This window comes from Electrophorus electricus, chromosome 1 (genome assembly GCF_041902795.1).
Source record: "Electrophorus electricus isolate QZ-2024a chromosome 1, ASM4190279v1, whole genome shotgun sequence".
NCBI classification, from domain to species: Eukaryota; Metazoa; Chordata; class Actinopteri; order Gymnotiformes; family Gymnotidae; genus Electrophorus; species Electrophorus electricus.
Window position 1 is genome coordinate 37,425,771 of NC_137497.1, and position 24,784 is coordinate 37,450,554.

At 44.4% G+C, this 24,784-nt stretch overlaps 1 protein-coding gene across 12 annotated transcripts in view; it reads right to left on the minus strand.

Moving 5' to 3' along the window:
• Window positions 1-24,784, minus strand: part of prkag2a (protein kinase, AMP-activated, gamma 2 non-catalytic subunit a) — a 48,938-nt gene that overhangs the window by 5,899 nt on the left and 18,255 nt on the right. For 5 of the 12 annotated variants that reach the window (XR_014124733.1, XM_081718565.1, XM_081718538.1 and 2 more), the window contains 6 exons: window positions 15,475-15,710; window positions 9,791-9,842; window positions 5,437-5,546; window positions 5,311-5,325; window positions 3,038-3,119; window positions 438-496 (listed from right to left, as the gene is read on the minus strand). Coding sequence is in view for 10 of the 12 variants with exons in the window: in XM_081718565.1 (XP_081574691.1) it covers window positions 438-496; window positions 3,038-3,119; window positions 5,311-5,325; window positions 5,437-5,546; window positions 9,791-9,842; window positions 15,475-15,710 (554 nt within the window). In the remaining 2 variants the exon portion in view is untranslated. Of the gene's footprint in view, window positions 1-437; window positions 497-3,037; window positions 3,120-5,310; window positions 5,326-5,436; window positions 5,547-9,790; window positions 9,843-15,474; window positions 15,711-24,089; window positions 24,606-24,784 lie in introns of those variants that run through there. The other 7 variants (XR_004775977.2, XM_035525921.2, XM_081718568.1 and 4 more) reach the window with 6 other exon arrangements.

A 24,784-nucleotide genomic window follows, 5' to 3' on the forward strand; every position in this document is an offset into this window, starting at 1 on the left:
TTCTGTCCATTGCTACACTCCACTTCCTGTCTCTGTAGAACAAAGACGACGCACCCGCTTCCTCACCTCATTAATATGCACGAGGAAGGATGCTAAGGCTTGCATGACCTCCATTCTGTATTACTTTGGTTTTCCCCTCTATGACGTTAATCGCAGATTTTAAAGTGCGAAAGGGTCTTCAGGCTCAAACATTCGTGAGCAACACAAGCCTCCTTCATGCCTAATCATGAACAAGAACTATGTACCAATGTCCAGGCAAAACCGGAGCAGTAGTGCAGCCATATGTCTACAGGTACAGAGGACGAGGGTTAACTGCTCACACCCACGCGCTGCCCTGTTCCTTCAGATGGTGCACCAAGTTAATTACTGACAACCTCACGGAATTTCAGTGAGTCAAACTCAAACTCTATTCAGGAGCAGTGGTAGGGTGCACATACCATGGGTGACTTGTAGTATCTGTGAAGAATGTTGATGAAATCTGTGATGGTTAGCATTCCTGTGAAAAAAGAAAAAACAAAACATTTTTGGATGGAGAGGCAGGCACACACACGGCCCTGTAATGAGGTGTTCTCTCTGCCTGGAGCACAGGGAGGTCTTTGAGGCTGCCGGCTCCAGCGTGTACCCGGAGGACAACTCCATGGACGCTGCCTAGTATAAGTGTGCGCACGCACAGAGGAGCAAGTGCTGACGCACTACACAGAAATGCAGCGTCTGCAGGGTCTAATATCCAAGCTGTGCTCACGCACTGCAGCTTTCTGGGGATCGGCCGCACACAACGGCGTGCAGCACAGCTAGCATGGGTGGAAATTTCAGATGTGGGGAAACCGCTGCCGACAAGAGCAGAGTCTTGATCATAATAAAACATGATTGATTCCGCAGGACTAAACACCACCCAATTACCACATTCTACCCAATGTTGCATGCATATTATGGGTACTCTATAGGTATTGACACATTAATACCCAAAACGGTGATGGCTTATTATCGGCTTCAGATCATTCTCAGATAACTGACATCAGTGCATTCATCATTGCAAGGACTGTCGTGCAGAACTGCACGTAGTAGCAGTGTCAGCCCGTGGTGCCCAGCACGGATGCTCTCAGCGGCCTAGCACGGATCGCTCCAGCAGTCGGCACTACAGCCTGTCCAGCAGCAGGGAGGGAGAGAGGGAGAGACCTGGAGCTCCGGGTTTACAGTATCTGGAGCGTCCCTCTCCAAAAAGACCCCAGCGCTTACCATATTGCGGTAAAGTCTTAGTCATGCTGCTTCTGCAGTCTGATAAGCTCAGCACCCCAGGCATGCCCTACAGTGCGCTTAGGCTGCTGCACGTCTCCCGAGAGAAGAGGGCATTCGGGGACTCATTTAATTAAACCTCACCTACACCTGCCATTCTGAAGAGCCCCTCCACACCTGTCTCTCTCCCACACGTGACTGAAGTCTTGTTTGGGACAGGTTACCTCCGGGGGGGTAACCTGCCCCAAACAAGAGACTCCCATCTCTCTGGTGGGCAAGACAGGCCAAAGTATCTACACTCCACATTTACATGAGCCTTAATGACTGAAGGGATTTTATTTGTTTAAGAGTTGGGGGAAGGATGAAAGATTCATTAGGTTTTTAACAGCGATGCATCAGAGCGCATCCGTAACACCTGCCAATATGCCACCTGCTATTGAGAAACACAGTTCTGTCCCTCCAAGTGAGCTAATGCAGGCTAGTTACATAATGCAGTCTGTCACTATGCCCTGAAGCACACACGGGTGACTGTGTGCATGCGTGCGTGTGTGCACAGGCCTTCGGCTTGGTGGAGAAGGACAAAGAGGGCCTTCATGTGTTAGCTCACACACGGAACTCCTCATTTTTCCGGTGCATCAACTCCCTGCAGCAAGAGGTGACGCACCGAGCCAACAGCACTGAGCCGTCAGAGCCGAGCCGTGCCGACCGCGTGCAGCATCTCCGCGATACCGGAGATCGCATCGAAGGACCAAGGCAGACCTAGCGGGATGGCACTGCACCGAGGGCCACCCTGGTTCTTGCGTCCATTCTCCCCGTGTTCGGCTGAAGGCTCCAGCCCTACCCCTCTCTCCGCCCACACAGCAGGGTCGATATGCACCGTGCCTGTTGCGTTTGTTTTTTTTGTTTTTTTTTAATGACAAACTTTCATCTCTGCAATGCTGCTGGCAATCCTTCTTTCAGCATGCCCATTTGCCTTGTTCCCCTGGGAGTGGGAGGGGATTGTTGGTGACAGACAGTCACACCAGCCGCTCCAGCTGCCAGCCTGGACCCACTCCCACTGCTGTTGTCCTATGGGCGAGTACTGGCATGGCTGTACAGAGCGGGGCGGGGGGGCGGGACGATATACCACACTTTGCTGCCATGAGGGCAGCACGAATATGTGCATGCGCAATACATATGGATTGATCCATTTATTGGGTTCAGTTTAGGAAGCACAGCATTAAACAAGAACATTGAAGCCCAAGGCTGCAGGTGTGACGACAGTCTTCAGCAGATTGCAGAAATGAGATTTTAAAGACCAATATATTGCCAGAAGGTACAAATCCCTGGACAAATCTTAGAAAAACTTTTATTTATATTTTTTAATTATATTCTGACCACTTTCCAAATGGCCTTTAAGAGGTTGCAGGTTACTGTAATCTCAGGCAGACTACACGAATCTCAGCTCGAAGGCAACCATGGGTTCACAGAGGGCATGCCAGCAGCACAGGACTCCAGCCGGCACTTCAATGCACAAGAGAGCAAACCAAGACTAGGACCATATCAAAGTCTGCAACCGGCTTCAACAAGCATGTGCAAGTCAACATGTAGTCAGTGGCTTATATCTCACGGGAACCTGTACAGGCATCAACACACTGGCATTACCTTTCCACATCGCAACTGCTCGTGCTGCACTCATGGGACTGAGCTGAAGATTTTCATAGCAGCAGGTCTTACGTGAGGGTGAAGGTCACCATGCCATGATTTACAACGCAACGGCCACTAGGAGCTCATGACCAATATGGCGTCTCACAGGAGCACTCACCCACAAAGCTCTGCTTCTTCGACTCCCACAGGGGGGCAGCTCGGACTCCGTTGGCCACCAAGGCAAAAAAGGCCTTCTTAACCTGAGAAAACGGGAGAAAAACCAGTCAGTCACAATACGTCTCCCACCTGTTCCTGTATCTGCAGCAGATGTGTGAAGCGACAGACAGAGGGTGCTGTATCCACTGTTTACACTAACGCTCGATAGTACTGCATTTGCATCAAGAATGAAAGAATAATTTAAACAGTAAAGGACTACACACTGCAACAACTCCTAGCTTATCTTTCCATGATAAACTGCAGCAAGACCCAAATGTAGTCATTTATAAAATACTTAAATTTGCCAATAAATAGTTTATGAAAAAAAATTCTAAAAGGAGTTCCAAAACCACATTGTACCATGTATGATTTTTCCAGCCCCCACTGGCCAACCAAAATAGGATTATTCTTATGAAAAATATTTACATTTTGAATTAAAATGTATATACACCATGCCAGCACGCATTTCTTGCAGTCAGAGGTGAATGGCACACAAACCTACACACATTCAATGTATTCAGCCTAAAGTCTTACAGAACAAGCTGAACCATCACTAGTACTGAATGCAAAAATGGTACGGAAAGGCCATTTCTTCCAGATACTACTGAAGAACACAGACTGGCCACAAACAAGACATTATCTGTAGCATCTCACAACTCTCTTAAGTGATCCGCCTCCTCTCGGATACTGTTAAGAGCTCAATCTTTGAGTATTAAACTTTAATGGAGCCACAGCCGGGGACATAATGACATGCCCCTGGGCCTCCTCCTCAAACGGAAACTCCCGGATGCCGGGAGATGATCTGGTTCCGTCCCTTTGCTGCCAGCCAGCATACCACTGCAGTGAGTCAGTGAGTGGACACGTAATTGCGCTGCTGCGGCAGTTCATACCGATCACCACTGCAGCGCTTTGGGAGATCAGTGCCGAAGGGAGACCCATTCATCTCTTAGCCATCAAATGTGTGCTCACACTGACAGTAGAGTAATAACCCTACTGGCCATGTGAACTCACACCCATATCACCCCACACACACACACACACACACACACACACCTTCTAGATACAGGAAGAAAACAAGAACAGATCACAAACCTGGTGACGATAACTATGGGAATGTATATCATTTAAAAGCTATGGTTCAAAGTGTTTAAGGAAAAAAAGAGATTGGTTATACTGCCACTCAGAGGTGTGTTCTACATCTGGGATGAGCTGCAGGTTCAAGTCCCAGTTGTGCCAGCTGTAGTCCATTGCCAGGAGACCTAGCTGGATGTACTTTTGGTATGAACAAATGAGTTATACCATGTACCTTTTCCCACTGCAGAGCTGAACGGTTCCGAGTACACACAGCAAACATTCCAGCAAAAGTGGTTATGACATCATTGTGGGAAAATCAAAAAAAGTGAAGAGGGAAGGGAACACACTCTGCAAATTAATTTGACTCACAAAGCCACAATTCAAATGATGCAAGAAGCTAGTGGGAGAGTTTTGGGTTTTGCTGCTCTTTTGCTCCGAGAGCACAGCCAGGCTTTGTGACTCCAGCACCACAGGGAAAGGAAGGGTTAAAGAGCACGCTGCCACTGATTAACATTCCCAGTGTTTTAATTGCACGTGCCCCTTAAGGTCTTGCCAGAGGTGTTCAAAGAGGTGGCTGGGAGAGTGGGTGGAGATGCACCACCCTGAGGTCTCCCTCACACACTGAGCCGATATAGCTGGCATGATAAAGTGAGGATTTCAAAAAAAGCACAGGTGGCAGGATTTATACGCTTAATTAAATTTGATACAAAATTCTTGTAATGCAACTTAAAAACGCAGACATCCTTGAAGAAGATATCCCCTTTCCACCGAGCGATCAAGTTAATAGTCACCATATATCACCATCATACAACTAACCGGCCATCAGATTGAAAATTCGTGGGAGCAAACGTACCACGTCAACTGGCAAATTACTAATTTCACATTTCACGTTTTCACGCTGTGGTGCTGCAAACCTTTTTGGATATACTGGAGTCACAGCTTATGTCCTTCACTTAGTGAAGTAATGAGAGAAGAGATGAGTGCTATAAAATGTTATAATCCAAATAGCCTGCATTTATTGCAAGATTAAAGGTCCTACACTGCAAACACTACACCCCACCGACTCCAGGCTTCATCATGCATCCATTCCTGTCATCGGCATCAAAGAGGGTTTAGCATGCCTTTGTAACAAATGTGCTTCTGTATTGCACCTATAATTACCTTCCTGATTTGAGACTGAATGCAAACAGATTTTAAGGAATAAGGGTCATGCAGGTCACGACAAAAAACACTGGACACAGACATCATAGCAGGTTGAGAGAACATCTGTGGTGAAACAGCACTTACTTGCAGCGTTGTGTCAAAGACCACGAGCTTGGAGCTAGTTGGGACAATGTCGTAGCACTTGTGTGACTTCATAAAGCGCATATAAATATCACTCTCGGACTCTTCAACAACTGCAAAGAAATGGACAAAGCCCGGCATAAATTGAAATACACTGTAGCTTTCCTTTTGAAGTAATTTAAAGTAAATCCCCCATTGAAGAAACTTTGTTCATCTAAGCCCCAATTTCCTACACTTAAATTGCAGGCAAAAAAGTTAGTGCTGGAGACTTACCAAGTTTAAAAAAAAAAATTAAAAAAAAAAAAGACTAAAACACCATGGATTATTAACACACTAAGCCACTATGCCCCTAGCTGCAGCAAGTACACTGCTAAAGTGGTTTGAAACAGACCATCACCAGCACCTGAGCCTTTTTCCACAAAGATAAAAGCTTCCAAGAAGAGAAAAAGCACACGATGGCTACACAGCACAGCGAAGCAGGGTTTGATACAGCATTGCATGTGTGGCAAATCAACGTGTGAAAAGAGCCCATCAAAGCCCGACTCTCTGTCTCCATTCTACTCCATCCACACACTGCAATGCCAGTTGCCATGGCAATTCCTACAGCGACACTCCCAGAGCCTAAGCAGTTTCCTGGGATGTGTCCAGACAACAAGGCCGTCTGTTGTGTGGCTGGAAAGGGTTAGGACTCGGGGGGCCAGTGGTGCTCCTTCGCTGGGCGCCCAGACTGCCCGGCTGGCTCCTCTGAGGAGCTGCTTGATGTCCTGGGCCAAAGTCTACCACACGAGCGCTGCCAAACCCTGTCCATCAGGCAGCCTCCGGCCTGTGGTGACCGACAGCCCACGTCTCCTCGCTGAGCCAATGAGATGCCGGAGGCTGGACGGCCAATAATGAACCTATTCGAAAAGTTTATTCCTGCCTCCATCAGAGCACATGCACACATCTTTTCACCAGCCAAACTTGCCGAAAGGAATCCATATATAATAAACAGTAAAGAAACCAGTGCAGGCTGCGTCTGGCTTGGGGACTTGTTCAGTTGGCTTGGGTTTAGTCTGTGTATTTGATGCTGTTCCAACCACATCCTAGCTACTCATCTGTGTCTACAGACTGTGTTAAAGGTTGCGGTCAAAATGAGAAGCAACAATTACTGTCTGAAGCATTTTCTATTGACTTAGCACTAATGGTTTTTCCTTTACATTAATGAACATTAAGCATATTACCCACTATGATTTGCCGCTACCTGCTACTCTTAAACAAGAGCTTCAAAAGTACACGCTCTTAGCATGGAGGCGAAGTTACTAATTTATATGCAATCCGCTACCATACACATTTGAGAAAACAATAACTAAACTTTCTACTGAAGTTGTGTGTGCGCCAATCTGACAGTGCCACAACTCAAGATCAGTTGCGTTTAAAGGAACTCAGCACTCAAACTTATCAAATCTTTCTGAGATTAGCTCATGGAAAGCAAGCCAGTTTAAAAAGGGCGCAGCTTCTAATTACAGTTTTAAGATAAACATTTTGGGTTGGCATAGACTGGCCTGTCAACACATTCGGTGTCTTGACATAAGAAGTATCCATCAACCAGGACATCCTACAAATGGTGCATTCCCATTGTAATATACAGAACTGTGAAATTCTCTCTTCATCCCTCTAAGCAAAATCGGCACCACATAATAGAATTCTCAAAATAGCCTAAACAATTGGCCAATGCAAGTAGCCTGGATTTACCACAGAGGCATGACGTTCTGGCAAATGTCCACTGAATTACTACAGAATGGTCCCTTTGTTCCTAGATGGACTATGCTTTAACAGCATCTGAAAACCAGTGTACCATAACTGGTTCTGCTTCTCCCCCTGAACACATATTCTTCTTTTTGTTTGTCTCTTCAAAGCATCAGTAACAACTTTTGTGGGCCCGTCTCAGAACGTAAAGCTTTCGAAAAGACGCCGCTGCCTCTCTGCATGCCTCTACACATGGCCTCGTTTAGAGCCTGGATTTTCAAGTTGCAACAAAGACAGTGGTCGATTATAGAGGCTCAGTGGAAACTATGACCACCTCCCAGTTCAGAACACTGTACAATGCTTACAAAAGGCAGACCAACGTAAAAAGCAATTCCACAGAGTACATGCTTTTTCAAGGATGGCTAGCCTCACCTCGGTCAATCCCCAGTGCTGTCTTTAAGGACAGCACAGCCTGGTTGCTGGCTGATGAATTTACAAAGACTGCAGTATGTGCAGTCACTGGTACTGCCTCAGGGAACGTTCCTGCCTGTTCACTAGAAGGGTGTTCTCCTGAGGTTGTACGTCTCTTTTGCTCTCGAAACTTCTAACAAGGAATCTGAAGTGACCCTCTCCCCCGTCACTTGACATTTAGTGCACTATAGTGGCTGTAAGTAATTTACTTCTTCCATATGCAGTCCACCATGTAGGGAGAAAGTAAACAAGCTAAAACTAGGTGGTATAGTGTGCAACACCACCTACCTCTGCAGGGCACTGGGGTTCAATCCCTACCCACACAAGTGCTTGATGCTATACCAATAAAGAGTCCTTGGGCAAGACTCCCAACACTACATGTGCCTACCTCTGCAACATGACTGAAATCGTAAGCAACTCTGGATAAGTGCACCTGCCAAATGCGCAAAATGTGAAAGTGCTTTCTGCCAAATTTAGAACCTGGTCTTTGAGGATCATTTTTGCTGAACTATTCAGAAGGTTAGAAATCCCAGGTGCCCATTCAGGGCGAAATTAAGTCAGCAACTTGGAAGTGACTCTCCTCAGAGTCAAAGGCATATGTTACTTATATGCATAGTAAAGAGTATCAAGTTGCAGTGAGAATTTAGGAAACTGTGACAGTACACCTTTTTATAACCTATTACAACATGGTATTAAAGATCACCTAGCAAAATTAACAATTAACTGAATGTCACAAGAGAATATAGTACTTCTGACTACTTTAACGAGGTTTTGCATGCGACAGTAACTTAAAAAGAACACCATATCAATAGACAATGAAGGAACTATGACCTCTGGTTTCTGCTAACATGCTAGTGAGAACAGAACAATCATCAAAAATATTATATGAAACATTTGGGCACTGCCCACTAAGCAAATAGAAGAAATTAACAATTTTTAGATTTTTATTTCAAGAATTTAAACTCGCTGATAACTTCCAAAACACGTCTACAATGTAACATGCAAATGACACCCCTGCATGTTTTAACTTTCTGCTGCGTTACTGTATTCAAGCATAAATTCATGGAAAGGCTCTAAACATTTTTGGCTAGTTGGGCACTGGTGGAGACCCACCTACACGCTTAATTGGACGGGTCAGACACAAACTGAACTTTGCAGGAAATTAAAGATCCAGGAACAGGGATGACGCCTACCGTTTCAGATCTCAGGTTTAAATATTTTTCTTAATAGCCAAAAGCTCTTTAAAAGGGACGTGAGCTGTTTAATTCATGCACTAAAAGCTAACAGTCTAAAATGGGACAAGAAAAACCTGTTAAAGAATAGCAAGCGCGCCTCAGACGCACCCACATCGAGAGGGAAAAGTGAAGAAACGGAAACATTCGGCGACTCGAGGTAGATGTCCCCTCTAAACAGTTCCGGGGGTGGGGGGTGGTCACACACACCAATCCACACAAATACTCCCTGTTCGCTCCTTTCTGGAGGAGGCGCAAGTGTGTCAACGTGTGTCCAACTGCGTTGGATGTGCTACGTCTTACAAGGAGAATACTTTTAACTAGCTGGGCTTATATGTCCACGTTACAGAGCACAGCTCGTCCATTTTTTTTTTATTATTAGAATGCAATAGCAAGTTTGTAAGACGTCAAGATGTTGCGCTGCAAGGTGCGAGGTTAGCCGGGCATTACGCCTTTCCTCGTTCCGACGACCATGCACTGCTACAACAGTTACCAAGTGACGAATGATGCCGCTAGCTGTGTTACCTCAGGTTTCTCACTTAACGGCCGTTGCCGGTCCATCTGAGCCGAAATCCAAACTCTTGCTCATAAGATCGTGCCTAAAAAGAGCGACGCCTAACCAGCAAAGGGAAACCCGCATCGCAAGTTTGCATGAATGGGACTGAAATGCACGATACGGTCTAACGCCATACCCTACATTTAGGAGAGCAGTTACTTACTCCAAAAGAGGAATTAAATGTAGAGGGATTAAATCGGCTAGGGCACGGTCAACATGGCAAGAGCACAGAATGCTGAAAGACACTATGGGGGTAGAATGACGCCTAGCCAGAGAGAAACCCGCATCGCAAGTTTGCATGACACGAAAGGCCGAAAGCGTCGTTTATAAACAAAACGTTAAAAAGTACCGGGTGGATGTTTAACACGCTTACCTTCATCATCGATATCAAGTTTCTCCAGCATGCCTCCAGATAAACCGGGAACCTGTGGACGAGACGAAGGGGACAGTCAAGAACACGCTGGAAGTCTCCGGCTCTCCCGCCCCTCGCTTACCACACACACACACAGAGCTGGGTTAATAAGGCAGAGACCGGTGCAGTCGGAAGTTGGCAGCCCGCCGGCTGCTGGTCAGGGTTAAATAAAAGATCCAGTAGACAGCACCACGACGTGTGTGTGCTCCGCTCGCTTTAGGAAGCAGAGCTCTGGTGTAGCAGTGCTTTCAAGCTGCAGTAGATCCACTCGCGACTGTCACTCGTCTTTACCTAGCTGTTCCAGCACCCTTGCCCATGTAGCTAACCTACAGCCACTGCAGAATGAAACATTAAAGGAAACGCGGAAAATACTAAGCTAAACTATTAACGCATTTTTTTATTAGACTTGGTTTAAGCCCTTGCACGGAGACCGTTTAACTGGCCTCGCTCAGGCGTCCACGGTAAATGAGTCTCGGAGAACCACCCCCTCGCCGATTTAAAATGGAGTGGCCCAGTCTGCTGCAGCCGCCGTAATGAACCAGTGGCTCCTTCATGGCTGTTTTGAATTAGCCTAGTTGCCATTTCGTTTGCTCTCATTTATTAGAAATACAGTAATGTAAATGGTACAAGGTAAGCCACTGGTAATTAGTCGACGCAGTTGATGGTTCAGTTAAAATGTCAGTGCACCTTTCATGCAGGCGGAGAGAAATTTCTACTTGATGTCAAATATTTCATAACATCACTACAGCTTACCAAGTATTTACAAACCACAATTACAATTGCTTTTCAGCAGCTGAAAGATCATGCTAGGTCTAAGCAGGAAGTCTTCTTTTTACCATATTGGGACATCTAGTGAGTAATAGCTGACAGTGACAGTAGATAACGATAGGTTCTGACAAAAGATCGGCTGAAAAACCAGAGCAGAATAGTTGTACGTTTAGTCTTATTGTTTAGGTTTACAAGATGCCCCCTACGCTGTGTAAGTAGAATGTGCAGGAAAATGCAGGTGTTATCTTGCACAAAAGCCATGCAGCACTAGGTGTGCTTTACTCTTCGTACTAATGAAGAGACCATTACCCAGGTAGCTTTAAAAAATAATAAGAAAAAAATATTCAAGTGAGTGGGAAAGACTTACTTTGAGTAGTTTAACAAGGCAAAAGGGAAGGGCAGTTTTGTCCTCTGATGGGATAGGTCTAAAGATCCTTTTGTGACGTTAAAAACCCTGTCGGATTTTAGATAAGCATGTAGTCTTCATATAACAAACAAACTTTTAAAAAGCTTTTTTAAAATTTAAAACGTGTTCAATTGTGTTTTTAAATACTTTTTTTTTTTTTACTTATAGTTGTTACCTATACCTAGTTACCTATAGTAACGAAACGGAGTACTTTAAATAATCACTACTCATTTTATAAATGTTTTCATAAACGTTTCTGATAATAGGATATTTAAAGTGCGGTGGTCTTACATTGTGTAAATCATCCTTTGTTCTCCACACTCATGGAGACAAATAGAACATATTTATTTTTCTTTCAGTCATTTCTAATAAGAGAGAGAGAGCGCAAGTGAGCTCCATAGCAAACTCAGAGCCAAGGCCCCGTACTGTAGATTGCACAGGGCTTAGTTGCATTTATTACATGCCCCACTGGTTCTTGTGCTCAGCAGGTTTGATGCTGTGTCAGAAAGGTAGGGCAAAGTATGTGTATAATCTGTATAAGGATGCATGACTATACTTTTGTGATACACATTAGATGTCAAAGGTTGTGGCTAGGAAAATACTAATTGATAAACTGAACATAGTGCTTTCCAGCACAAGGCATTCTGTAATCATTCAGTAGTTTAGACTTTAAAGCCTGCCAGTGGGCATTCTGGCCAAGCAGTAGAGATAACGGGCACCTGTAACTAGTTTTCAGGAGAAACACTGCCATGACTGTGCTCAGCTCTTGTATTTAGAAAAATGTGGTATATTTCACATATAAACTATTTTTTTTCTAGCAAATCAGCCAACTACAGGGATGTGACGACATGGACACAAACCTGGAACATTCTACCTGTGATATGAGAAATTTAAGCAAACCACATGATCAAACATTATTTTAGGTTTACATAAAATAAGGAAAGATGGATTAACCATAGTAGGCTATGAAAAATGCATATAGATGATCCTTTGTTTTGAAGTCATTAAAGCATAACAAAATAATTGAATTATTTAAATATGTAATTATTTAGCTTAATAGTATATGAATCTATACTCACTGATTAGAATTTCAGGTTCCCAAGGACAACCTAAAATTGCATTAAATTACATTTGCTGTTTTGCCATCACAGTAAGAAGCCTGATATATCAAGGATCATGCCACATAAATCAACTCCCTTTGTATGCATTTCTCATGAAGATGCCCATTCTTAAAATTGCAAAGGGTGCTGAGGTTTAGTGACTCATTGTTTTAATTAGCAACTTCCCAGTGCAGCATTTGGTAGTGGTAGTATCAAAATAATGCAGAGTAAGATCAAATTCCATTGGAATGACTCACTAGGTGTGGTAGGATATTATCTTAGCAGGAGACAAAGTGAGAGTTAAACTTTGGGAAGGACAAATGAATCACGCTCTTCAACAGACTTGCCCAAGGATCCTTCACTTATCCAACTCCCAAGGCACCTCACCTTAACATTACCTCTACTGGCTCTTCAAATCCACTCCCACTCTGTAATAAGGATCCTCCTCTGCTTCTCCCCCCCCTCATGCCCATCACAGCTGATCAGGAGTGGACAGAATTAAGGACACTACGTGCAGGGAAAGCAGCAAGTCCTGATTGCGTCAGCTCTAAAGTGCTGAAGGCCTGTGCGGACCAGCTCTGTGGAGTGCTACAGTATATCTACAACATGAGCCTGAGCCTAGAGAGGGTGCCAAGGCTAGTTTTGTTTGAAAAAGATCCCAGTGGAGCTGAATGACTACAAATGTGGAACTTCACATCTGAAACTGGAAAGACTAGTTCTCAGCCACCTAAGAACACATGAACACAGAATAATAACAGAATAACACAGATCTTATCTTCTACAGGTTGCCTATTGGCCACATGTTTGGGTGGAGGATATGGATATCTACATGCTACACAGAGCCTACTCCATGTGAAGAGTGAAGACTGGTAACACCACCAGAGTTATGTTCTTTGACCTTTCAAGCTCCTTTAACACTATTCAGCCACACCTCTGAGGGATAAGCTAAGAGCTGCACAGATGTGCGTTCTGTGGTGTCCTGCATCATGGTCTACACAGACCTCAGTATGTCCAGCTATGAAGCTTGTGCCCAAGCACATCAAAAGTAATGCTGGTGCTCGTCGGGAGATTGGTCTGACTCCCTTTTCGTGTTCTATACTTATGACTTCAGGGAACGTCTCTGAGATGCATCATCTGAAAAAGTTCTCAGATGACAGCTATTGTGGTGTGTATTAGTGGGGGGGTGGGGGAGGAGATACAGGAGCCTGACTGACACCTTTGTGGAGTGTTGTCAGCTCAACCATCTCTAATTCAACACTATGAAGACAACAGAGATGGTAGTGGACTGTAGGAAGGCAAAGACTCCTCCAATCCTAGAGGTTGGGGTGTGCAGGAATACAGGCGGTCTGTTAAAGAAAGGACAGAGCCACCTCAGAGGTCCTTCGGCATACTGGGCAATCTGCTTTATAGGTTCTATAAGTCAGTAAGCGTTGAGTGCCATCCCTTGTGCTGCTGTGACCGAGGCAACAGAATCTCCACAAGAAACATTAACAGACTCAATCATCAGGAAGTCTGGTTCAGCCCTGGGGCTCAGACTGGACCCAATGTAGAGGCTGATGGAGAGGAGAGTGCTGGCCAAGCTCTGTCGTCATGAGCAACCGATCTCCACGGCACACTCCCTCAGTGCAGCAACCAGTGCACAATGGAGAACGGGGGGAAGCAGGCCCCTCCTGCCTGGGTGAGTGTGCACTTCCTCTGCAGAGGGGACTTTATAACACCTCATCTATCTAATATGAGCAGACAATTGCCTCATCCAACTAATGCGAACAGACAGTTCATTTCTTCACCTGGACCATTCTTCAGGCTTTGCTGGAAAATTGCATTCACTAATTATTATTTCTGTTACCATCACTGCCATATTTTCTCATCCAGTGGTCTGTATCTTGCTTGTTTGCATAGCACTGATGTTTGAGTGTGCTGTCTGTACATAATTTCAGCTGCACTGGTCATTGAAGTACACCTGTATATTTCAGTACATTGGCAGGACATTTTGAGTAAGTCTATACAACTTCAATAAATCTGTACATACATATGCCCTCAATCTCATCTCATCTGGTACTTTTGCAATCCTTTTTAGAGTCTATAGATTTTTATACTCATACTTCTTTAGATTTATTTCTATGATTTCTATGATTTTAGTATACTATCTGTTGCTGCATGTTATACTGCTGCTAATTCCAGGGGAGTAACTAAAAGATGTGAAGTACACATCTCTTTCACACACACACACACACACACACACACACACACACACACACACACACACACACACACACACACACACACACACACACACACACACACACACACACACACACACACACACACACACACACACACACACACACACAACTTCTTTGTTAAAGAAGAAGATATGAAGACGATTCCAGGAGTAACTGCGATGTACTGTAGTTAAAGATGTAGTAGTACAGAGGTCCTTCATCGTGCTAACTGACCCAGAATAAAAAAAACAACCCTCATTACTGGAAGGGTTTTGATATGAGGGGAGTTTTTGCTGGTATTAAAAAGCAATATTGAGATAATCATTGATAGTGGAGATAATGAGTTTGTATGTGCGTGTGTATGTGTATAAGTTCAAGAGAGAGTGAGGTGAATATGTGACGAGTACACTCGGACTGTGCTGTGTTAGGCAAGCAGATGACACATCTGATGAGAGCAGCCCTGAATCCCTGCTTCGATTACCAGGCAGGAGGCTAGTAAAACAGCATGCCAGATGGTGTCTGCTATATTGATTTTGGCTTATGAACATGATAAGTGGACTATGGCCTGAGCCTAACAAAGACCTGAGATTCGAGGAACCTTTTAGCTCAGCCAGCAAGCACAGACACTGCCTAGAAGTGTTCTAGATAACTTGCAAGATAGCCTATATCCGCACAGTATATTCCAAGGTCATTACTGAATTGAAAAGTAATTTTACAATTTGTTGTTTCTTTGATCTTGTTCTTCTGTGCATGTGAGGTTTTCATTTTCTTATTTCCATAACTTGTTACAGTCCTCTCATACTGACTGATTAAAAAGGACCCAGGCACAATGGCTTTTTATCATTCTGCCCATATAGCTACAATGCTGCTACTCATGTCACACTATCTGTGAAGGGCATTCAGTAAAGGCCAACAGCTAGAGCACGCGTGTTTCTAAAGCAACCCTGTCTTGCTCTGCAGTGAATTGTCTTCAAAGGCATCATACTGAATCCATAGTGAATCAGTGAATCCTAACCAAGTCCTTCCAGTCTACAGTCTCCTGGCCCATTTCTAATCTGCCAAGATAAGATGTGGATCATTTCTCAATAACTTAGGTTAGGCTTAATGTAAACTTGAAGAAATACAGCCAAAAAAACGCCTGCCGCTCACGCTGTGAAGCAAGGAGCTGCCGTGGGCCCTCACCGTGCGTGAGGTAGAGATGGGGGCTGATGAGGGGGTCAGGGAGGGCTTGGCGGACAGCAAGCAGGGCTGCTGGCCTGTTTCCGGGGGGGAAGAGAAGGAGCGCAGCCGTTCCTCCTGATGCACAGGCTCAGAGCGGCCAGCCTCCAGAGCTGGCTGTTTGGTCACCTGGGATGGAGTGGTGGGTGGAGAGGACACCCCAGAGGCTGTGTGGACAGAGGAGAGGGAGAAGGGGAGCGAGAGAGAGAGAGAGAGAGAGAGAGAGAGGAAGAGTGGTAAAAGGAACAATGAGCTTTTATTTGTTTATATAGCACCTCACATAAAAATGCAAGTCAAAAACACATGTATGTAAAACAGTAAAACAAAAAACACTCTATTCTGTATCCGTAAAATATGTAAATGTATTTAAATTTCTAGCACACGAAAACCCTCAGTGCCAAACTCGTAGTTTGTATGTCCAAAATGTTTATTTATGAATCTAAAACGTTTTATGACCTTGATCCCTTCAGTTTCTAGTCTTTGTGTTTGTTAGCTGTGATGGAATAGCTAACAAACACAACCCCACCCTTAAAAAAAAAAAAAAAAAAAAAAAGAAGAATGATTTGTGTTAAAAGTGCCTGGCACCATGCCAAGAACAGCAGTACTCTATAAACCCAACTTCATTGTGTTCAAGTCAGTCTCTTTTTTTTTTTTTTTTATCCATGGACATCAAATAGATAGGAGTTTCCTGGGTGACTATGGTTAACATCACATTCAACATCTTAAAATCTGTGGTTACTGGACAAGACATTTAATATAAAAGACCTCTGCATTGCCATTAGCTTGTCCTCTTCCATTATACTGCTACTTTAAGCTTGGTATACCAACATACCCATATGGAACCTACTGTATGCTAAACCCAAGAACTCTGGAACCAGAAATATCAGGCCAAGAACGTGGCCCGAGAGCCGTGTCTTCCCACTTAATGCCTCCACTAAAGACACAGCCATGAGCCAGCACAGTGTGCATGGCTTGATCATGCTTATTTCACACCTCACTGGATCCCCGTGCCAACAGAGTTCACACTGCATTTCCCAGCATCCCCTCCCACACCTTTCTCTCCCACCTCCCACAGCAGAGCCCAGGGGGAGGAGTTCCACCAACCTTCACCATAACGATTTACCTTAATGTCTGGCCATAATGAGATATGAGATAACTGCATTGCTGATCTTTCTGGCAGCATGTTGAGAATGGAAACAGAAGTGGTGCTCGTAGACAAGCCTGAGAGATTGCGTTACACAGTGATCTTCCAGACCTGGAGAGTTTGCCGAAGCCCCATTGATAACCCTTAACACAAATCATCTGAGCAATTTGCTTCATAATCTATGTTCGCAGCATGATTGATATTGGTCATCAGTCCCGCCAGGACTCTTTCATCAGATCCTGTGATTGTCTTGGTGCTCTGCTTGAACGTGAGCTAACTGGCAGTGAGTTCTTCTCCTGCAGTCAAATCCAGGTGCAGCAGTTTGAGAAGTGTTTCTGTCTCACTCTCTCACCTGTCCTTGCCAAGTGTAAAGCAGAGATGTTCTTGGGTTTCCACTTTAACTGGCTGATAAGGGGAGGGTAAAACATTGAGCAAGATTCACAGCAGAAGACTCCCTGATAATGACAGTGAGCTCAGAAGTGACACATGTGCAGACAGTTCTTAAAAGAAAGCAGAGGTTCTGTGGATGAAAAAACACCATCGAAGGCATCGTGATAACTATTGAGCCACTCACAGAGACTACACCTGAATGCTGGAAATATGTTTCCATAGGAAAGATGATATATAGCAGTACACTGAGAAAAGGCTGCCTCCCCACACATACTGAAGAAAGTAATATTCTTTCAGCAACCTCCTCTAGCAGCAGGTAAGGAGAAATGTGGAGGGCAGAAAAGAGCAGGTCTTCAGGATGACAACATCTGGAGTGTGTCGCCCAGTCTGTCCAGCTCTTCCTCTCTCTGCCATTAATGTCACCATGTAGGCAGGACTTGGTTATTCACATTTCACTCACACACAAACACAAGCGCACACAGCATTTTCTTCTTATTATTATTTTCTTCAGCAGAAGTCTATAGGAATTGATGACTGTCAGAAAACCAGACTGTACCAAAACATCATGGTGGAAAAGCCCCTATATCACAGTGTGAAATCCCTTCTACATCACAGTAGAACAGCATTACTAAAATCATACTAGAACTCTCCTGTTGCATCAAAATGGAACATGCTTGCTATATCACAGTGAAACATCCCCACTATGTCACCATTGGCTCACTCCTGCCACATCACATTTGGAACATCCACATTATATCACAGTGGAACAATCCTGCTATATCACAGAGGGGTAGCCCTGCATTACCACATGACAAAATCTTACATGTACATAATTTGACAAACTCCCTTATCCAGAGCAACTTTCATATTTATCATATTTATATGACAGTACATGTACTCCCTGGGAATCAAACCCATGACTTTGATGTTATTAGCACTGACTGCCATCACTACCTGCCAGATTTACCCTGTCTGAAAGTCAACAGCATGAGTTTGGACAGCATAAACAGCATAAGTTTGTGTCCAGGTTGATGAGTTGAGCTGCGTGTGTTATGTCCTACAAATCCCCTCCTAACACAACCATCCATGATGCTCACTTCCCTGACCCAGGTCATGGGCTCTGCCCTCAAGTGGGGCATGACCTTTCACCCAATGCCAGGTCGATTAAACTTATGCTCAGCACCTGGAACTGTGTTGTGGTAATTGTGGATTCCTTTTTAGCTGATTTGAGTTCTGTGTTTAACTGGAAGAACAGTGTGGTCTGTCTCACTGTTTACTCTCACTGAGTAACTAGACAACAGACGCACACAGCACTCACTGCATGCTGCTGTCTGATACAGTCTGCAGGGTGAGATAGCCCTTCAGACTCCAGCTGAGTGCTGAGTACTACACACACACACACACACACACACACACACACACACACACACACACACACACACACACACACACACACACACACACACGCACACGCGCACACGCGCGTGCGCAAGAGGGCCTCACCAACCTGCAAGGACTCACTGTCCATTTCACAGTCAACAAAGGCATCTGTGTATGTGTGTGCATGTACATGTACATGTACACGTGTGTGTGTGTGTGTGTGTGTGTGTGTGAGTGAGTGAGTGAGTGAGAGAGAGAGAGAGAGAGAAAGAGAGAATACCAAACTTAATTAACCACTTAGTTAACTTTGTGCTTATCTTCAGCTAAATAAACAGAGGATTGTGTCCTAAATGTAATTAAACCTCGTAGGCATACTTGAGATTAAATGGCTAAAACACATATTTAGTGTATATTTAATAAGATTATACAGTATTTCACCCTATGTGGCATCCTAAAACTAATAAAATGGAGATGACACTTCATATTTATGTGCTTCCTAATTGAAAATGGTATGAGTAAATCTATAATGTTCAGATTCTGGTCACATTTCTATATAAGCCATAGTAATTCAAAATTCAGTCTGCAATAGCATTGTCTGACAAATCTGTCAAAATCTCTTAAAATCTTCTCCTGACCTTCAAATGACAAAGTTTGAAATACACCTGTATGCAGTCATAAAACAGTCCATACAGATCTGAGCACATATTACACTCTATACACTGCATTTGTATTACACAGGCATCTTAAACTGTAGATGTAGGTGGCAGTTAAGGACAGGGTACAGATCAGGCAAATACATAACATGGGGCAGGATAAACTCTTTTGTGATGTGTAAAATAGTTCAAGTCTCTGCAGAAAATATTGATGTAAAGAAGGTAGGTTCCTAAATTTTACCCTAATACATATAGAAAAAAGCAAACACGCACACATACACATACACATACTTGAAGGAGCAGCACTTAGATGATAAGCTGATAACCCATGAGTTTATAGACAAAAGAGTTTATAAGACAAGTACAATGTTATCTTGAATGTGCTAATGCTTCTGGAAAAAAACATGCCATCTAGAGCACCTAGTCTGTAGAAGTGCGGCGTACAGGTGAGAGAGGCGTGGCATTTGGACTAAGTGAAAGCACTACAGTGGGGACACAGTCGCTGTCTGGCCCCAGTCTAGGCTCATGGGTCAGACCCTAGCCGAAGCAATGCTGCCTCTTTATGTTGGGGGCCTTATGGTGAGAGGGAAACAAGGCAGAATAACATGGAGGGGTCCATGCTCAGCTCCAGTCCTGTCTGATGGAAGTTCTGGAACCCATGGGGAGAAGCTGGCTCTCAGTCTAGTAAAGGAGGACGATGATACTGGAAGCACATCTGTCTCCTCGGCCGTTGGAATACCGACTCAGAGGGGGCCTCTGCTCTGCAGGTTTTCAGCAACACAGACACCTTTGCTCAGCCACTCAGATGCTTTCAGCAGGCTCAGAATAGACTGGGCCCAGTGCCGTGCCTTCAAAGGTGGCCTCTGCTGTCACCCTGAGCGCCAGCTGTTAGAGATAATGGAGCTGCCCTTCACGGCTGTAAATATAGAAGCGTCTATAACTGTGTCTATAGAAGGATGTTTCGGTTGTTATGCAAATGGCGGTTTGGATGACCTGAGGTAGAACTTGTGTTTAGACTCTGGCCTTTGTGAGAAATAAAAAAGGGTGAGAGAGGGGAAGAACTGTAGCTTTGGTTAGATAAGCAGTCACATTACATTTTTGTTTCTTTGGGCCTGTGTTATATCTATAATGTGTGTAAATAAACATCCAAATCTGTGAAGGTGGCTCTGAAAAGTATATCCGATATGAGCATTGCACCCTGGTGTTGAAGGCCAAACCTGAGCTATTATTTGCAATTTCCCCTTCCTTGATAATCCTGTCAATAATCTCATTTTATAGATATCTCGAGGGCTGAGTTGACACAATGTGTATTTATCACATGGCCTCCCACCCAATTATCATGGATCACACTTACAGCCTGGGCAGACACACCGGGGAAGCTGTGTGAGGTTCCACTGTTCCTTACCCACTAAATCCAAAGCAAGGCGGAGCGGGACAGAGAGGTTCAGCCATCGGGAGGATGTTGAGCTGCCAGAAAGATGGGTGTTGTTCAGAGCACGGGGAGAAGCCCTGGAGCTGACGTTCGCTCCATTTCCAGTCATTTCCCCTGTTTAATCAGTCCTCTCATGATCCAGTTTTACTCCGCCACCTTCTTAATTTAGCCCTTGCCTGTGACGCTCATTTTTGACGATGCGCTAAGCTCTGGCTCTCCCCTTAACTTTTCTTTTAGAGCTAACATGGCTTGGCTCTGCTGCCTGTGGTGTGTCAGGAAGATGGCAGTAGGAGGACATATGGAAGTAGGTGACCTGGGGAAGGTGATACACAGCAGGTGTGGGCGTGTGTTTTGAGATGTAACACTTAGCTGGCTAGGGAGACATCCTGGGAGGGGGGAGGGGTGTGTGTGTGTGTGTGTGTGTGTGTGTGTGTGTGTGTGTGTGTGTGTGTGTGTGTGTGTGTGTGTGTGTGTGTGTGTGTGTGTGTGTGTGTATGGTGTGGGGGTCCTTAGGTGTCACTGTTGAGAGTACTGTTGAGACTCCACTCAACCAAAACCTTAAACTCAGTAACTAAGAGGTAATTACTTAAATTACTTATTTAAGTTTAGGATTATTTTGTGTAAAATAGTAATTTTCCACCGGGGACCAGCAAATTTATTGATATCATTGTGAGAATATTCAAAACATTTGAATTTTACACTAGAAATGTTTCTGTTCAAATGAGTGGAAACCACTCGTAATTCCCACACTCTTTTTATTTACAATGTAGACACTGCATGCTGACAAGGTGGCCCCCAACAATGCCCTTGAAATCTGAGAAAGTTTGCTGATGCTTTGTTAAACCTGTTTAATGTCGTGTTATTAGAGGTGGTTGGCAAATGGCTTGTTTTTATTACATTTTCTTTGGATCCCAAACAAACTTAAATAATGGGGCTGGATTAAAACGTCTGCCTGCTTTGGAAAATCCTGTGGAGAAAATATCTAAACACAGGATAAAATTCACAGGAGGCCCATTGTGTGTGTGTGTGTGTGTGTGTGTGTGTGTGTGTGTGTGTGTGTGTGTGTGTGTGTGTGTTGAGAGAAAGAGAGAATGTTTTCTCTGCTCTGATTTACCCTTTGCTCTCCAGTATTTTACTATAATATTGCTACTTTGCCCAAAAACATACATACCCCCCCCCCCCCCAAAAAAAAAACAACAACAACACAACCAAGCAAGCTGGGTATTATTATTACTACACTGATACCACTCTCAGGGTAACTAGCCCGCTCATTTGTCATGCCTAGAACCTACAACAGTAAGATTACATAGTGGGTTTGAAACATGCTTCAAAACATGTCTGTTCTAAGCATAAGACTTTTATGTATTTAGGTTTATTGGGTTAAAGATCGAAGAATGAAAGGGTTCTGCCAGGAAGTAGTAAAAAGATTCCAATCTGGCTGGGAAGTTCTGTTTCAAAAAGTGCAGGAGCAAACAATGAAAAGAGGAGAGGAAGTAGGCTCGGCCCACTCTCAAACTCACAGAACAGGCCTGTGGATGTCACAGACCCATGGATCAAGCTCGCCGCTCACAGAACCAGTAGTTGGGAAGATAAATGATTTATGGTGATAAAAGTAGTAAGCAAGGAAAAGAGTTGGATACCAGTTGGAAGCGGTCGAGACAGTAAAGAGCAGTAAAGAAGGTGTATTCAAAGTACTTTCAAAGAATGAAAGATGTAGGGCTGGGGGATGTGTCATGTGCAGAGAAATGCACATGATGCCCAGTGCAGAGAAATGCAGAGAAAGTCTCCAAGCCTGATGAAAAAGTAATTTTAAAAAAGCAACCCTGTGGCTGGACTAGCAAACTCTGTTGGTGTAGCATGTATCTTTACAAAGCTTAGCAGTCCTAGCTGTAATTCTGAAATTGGATTTAGCACATAGATTATAGTATAAAAATATTCTGGCTAAGGAGAACAAAAATGTTGGATATGTCAATCCAGACCAATATACAATAGACACCAACACCACTAGAAATGCTCAAAATTAGCTGTGCTGGCAACCTCTGCCTGTTGGGTACTGGTAGCACCCAGACTGGGGTGTATATGGTTCTATGGTCTGTAGTATAAAGCATGAGGGGCAGTAATTGGATGATGGCTGCAGTTTTGTTCAGGTGCTGAGCTTCAACAGACAGTGGCTATTTCCATGGAGGTGCTCTGCCAGGCCTACAGTGCACTTCCTGTTCAGGTGCTTCTTGTTCTGGGGGCTCCTCAAGAAATGCATGTTCATGAATATCCCACTTTTTTTGGCTCTGAAAACTTTGGGCCTGCATATTGGTTCATTGTCATGTAATGACCATCCACCGAGTTCTAGGACATGTGGTTGGATCTGAGCAGGTAAGACACTTCTGTGCATGCAATCCATGTTGCTGCTGCTGTAAAAAGTAAAATCAACATCAGGAACAAGCCCACTAGTTCCACCAGCAGCCATACCTACCCAAGCTCACTACAGAAGAGCCCGTTTGTTTGAGATGAGGAGCAGTTCCTACTGTTCCTTACACTTCTCTAATTCCAGCACAGGTCTCACCTGTCCATTAACATTTTGTCTGACTTTGAGGTCTACAGACTTCACATGGAGTTCTTTTCTTGTCAGAATTGTCTGGCCTTTCTGTTCCTGAGGCTCGCTAGTGGTTTGCCTCTCAAGGGAGGCCTTCTGGGGTCAGGCTGGTTCTAGTTCTCTCTTTATGTCAGTGTTTGACATACTTATGCCTAGGCATAAGTATTTTTGAGCAAATGACTATAAAAAAGGGCTTTGATTGCTATATAGTGCATCTAATACAGATTTAAATACTAAAGCCTTTAACCTCATGATTCCATTTCAATTACAGTGTGGTAGTGTACAGAGCTAAACCTCTGCATTGCACAGTGTATGCACTGTATAACTCAGACAATCAAACAAGTGCTGACTGTTCCAGTACTGTGACACAAAAAGCAGACTGGCCACAGTGACACAAGATCAAGTGGCACTCTTACAAAACCCTGTGTAAACCCATCAATCCAATCTAAAACTGAAACCAAAGTTGCAGCGGCATACAACTAGCATGCGGAGGGCTTGATTCCAATCAAATCAGTAGGGACAAGGCTGAGAGGAAACTAAGTGCAAAAATAGGCCCAGATTCAAGAGTCCAGGTTCTGTCATATTTATGGATGGAGAGTTCCACCAAGCATGCTTCTTAAATTTGCCCTGACTGACTTACTGAGCAGCACTGTACTCATCATGCAAGCCTCAGTCCCACGAGCCACATTACAGAACACTACATTTTTTAGCATGATAATATCAAACAAATTGAAATCAAGAGCTACAGATTTTCCGAGTTCCCACAATCAGCATAGAAGCGGCTGTGATGAATATTGCCATGATAAATAGCTTTAAGCATAATTGTCCTTGATGGCGTAAGACTTGCATAGTACCATAGCTCTGTCTGTTAAAGCCTGACTGGATTCTTAGATTCGCACATGAGTATATAACAGTGACCTAGCTCAGCTAGGAGTTTAGACTGGACTGCTGGCTTACTGGTTCCCAGGAGGCTGTGAGGCTCAGACTGGCGTCTCCCCGCCTGCCCCTCGTGGGTCTTGTACTTCTTGCTTCCTCTCAGGCTGCTGAACCTCTTCATGACTGCTGGAGGGATGCTGGGTGGCAGGAGGGCATGCGGGCAAGCGTGCCCCGGCCGAGGTGTGTGTCGGCCAGGAGACTCGCCCTCAGCGCCACACTGCCATTGCACGCTGGGCTGGCGCGTGGACGCTCACCTGGTAACCTCGCAGGGTTAGCAAAGTGCGGGAATTCCTCTTCGGAGGATAGACGAGTCACAAAGACGAAAAGCCGAGAGGGCATGCCAACATGTTGCCAAGCCGCAATCCTGTTCGTGTAAGGCTCCTGGAGGGCAGGACGCTTTAGGCCGTCTCTCTCTGGGCTGCTCCGCTGAGCTCTTTCTAGCGCAGTGCTAGATCACAGCCTCCTGGCCCCTTGTCAGCAGATTGTCAGGTGCAGCTGTGGGTGTAGGGGTGTGTGTCTGTGTCTTCAAAATAGCCTATGCTGCAAAGACACTGTAAAAGGAAACCAACACAGATGGAGAGAGCCTCTGTCTGTGATTGGCTGTATGGTGCCTCCCTCCCACACCATCACTTTAAGTGTGTGCTCAAGTGAGTGGGCTATCTGTTTTGTATTATGCAGTTGTGTTGATTAAATGTTATTAAATGTTAAATGTTTTA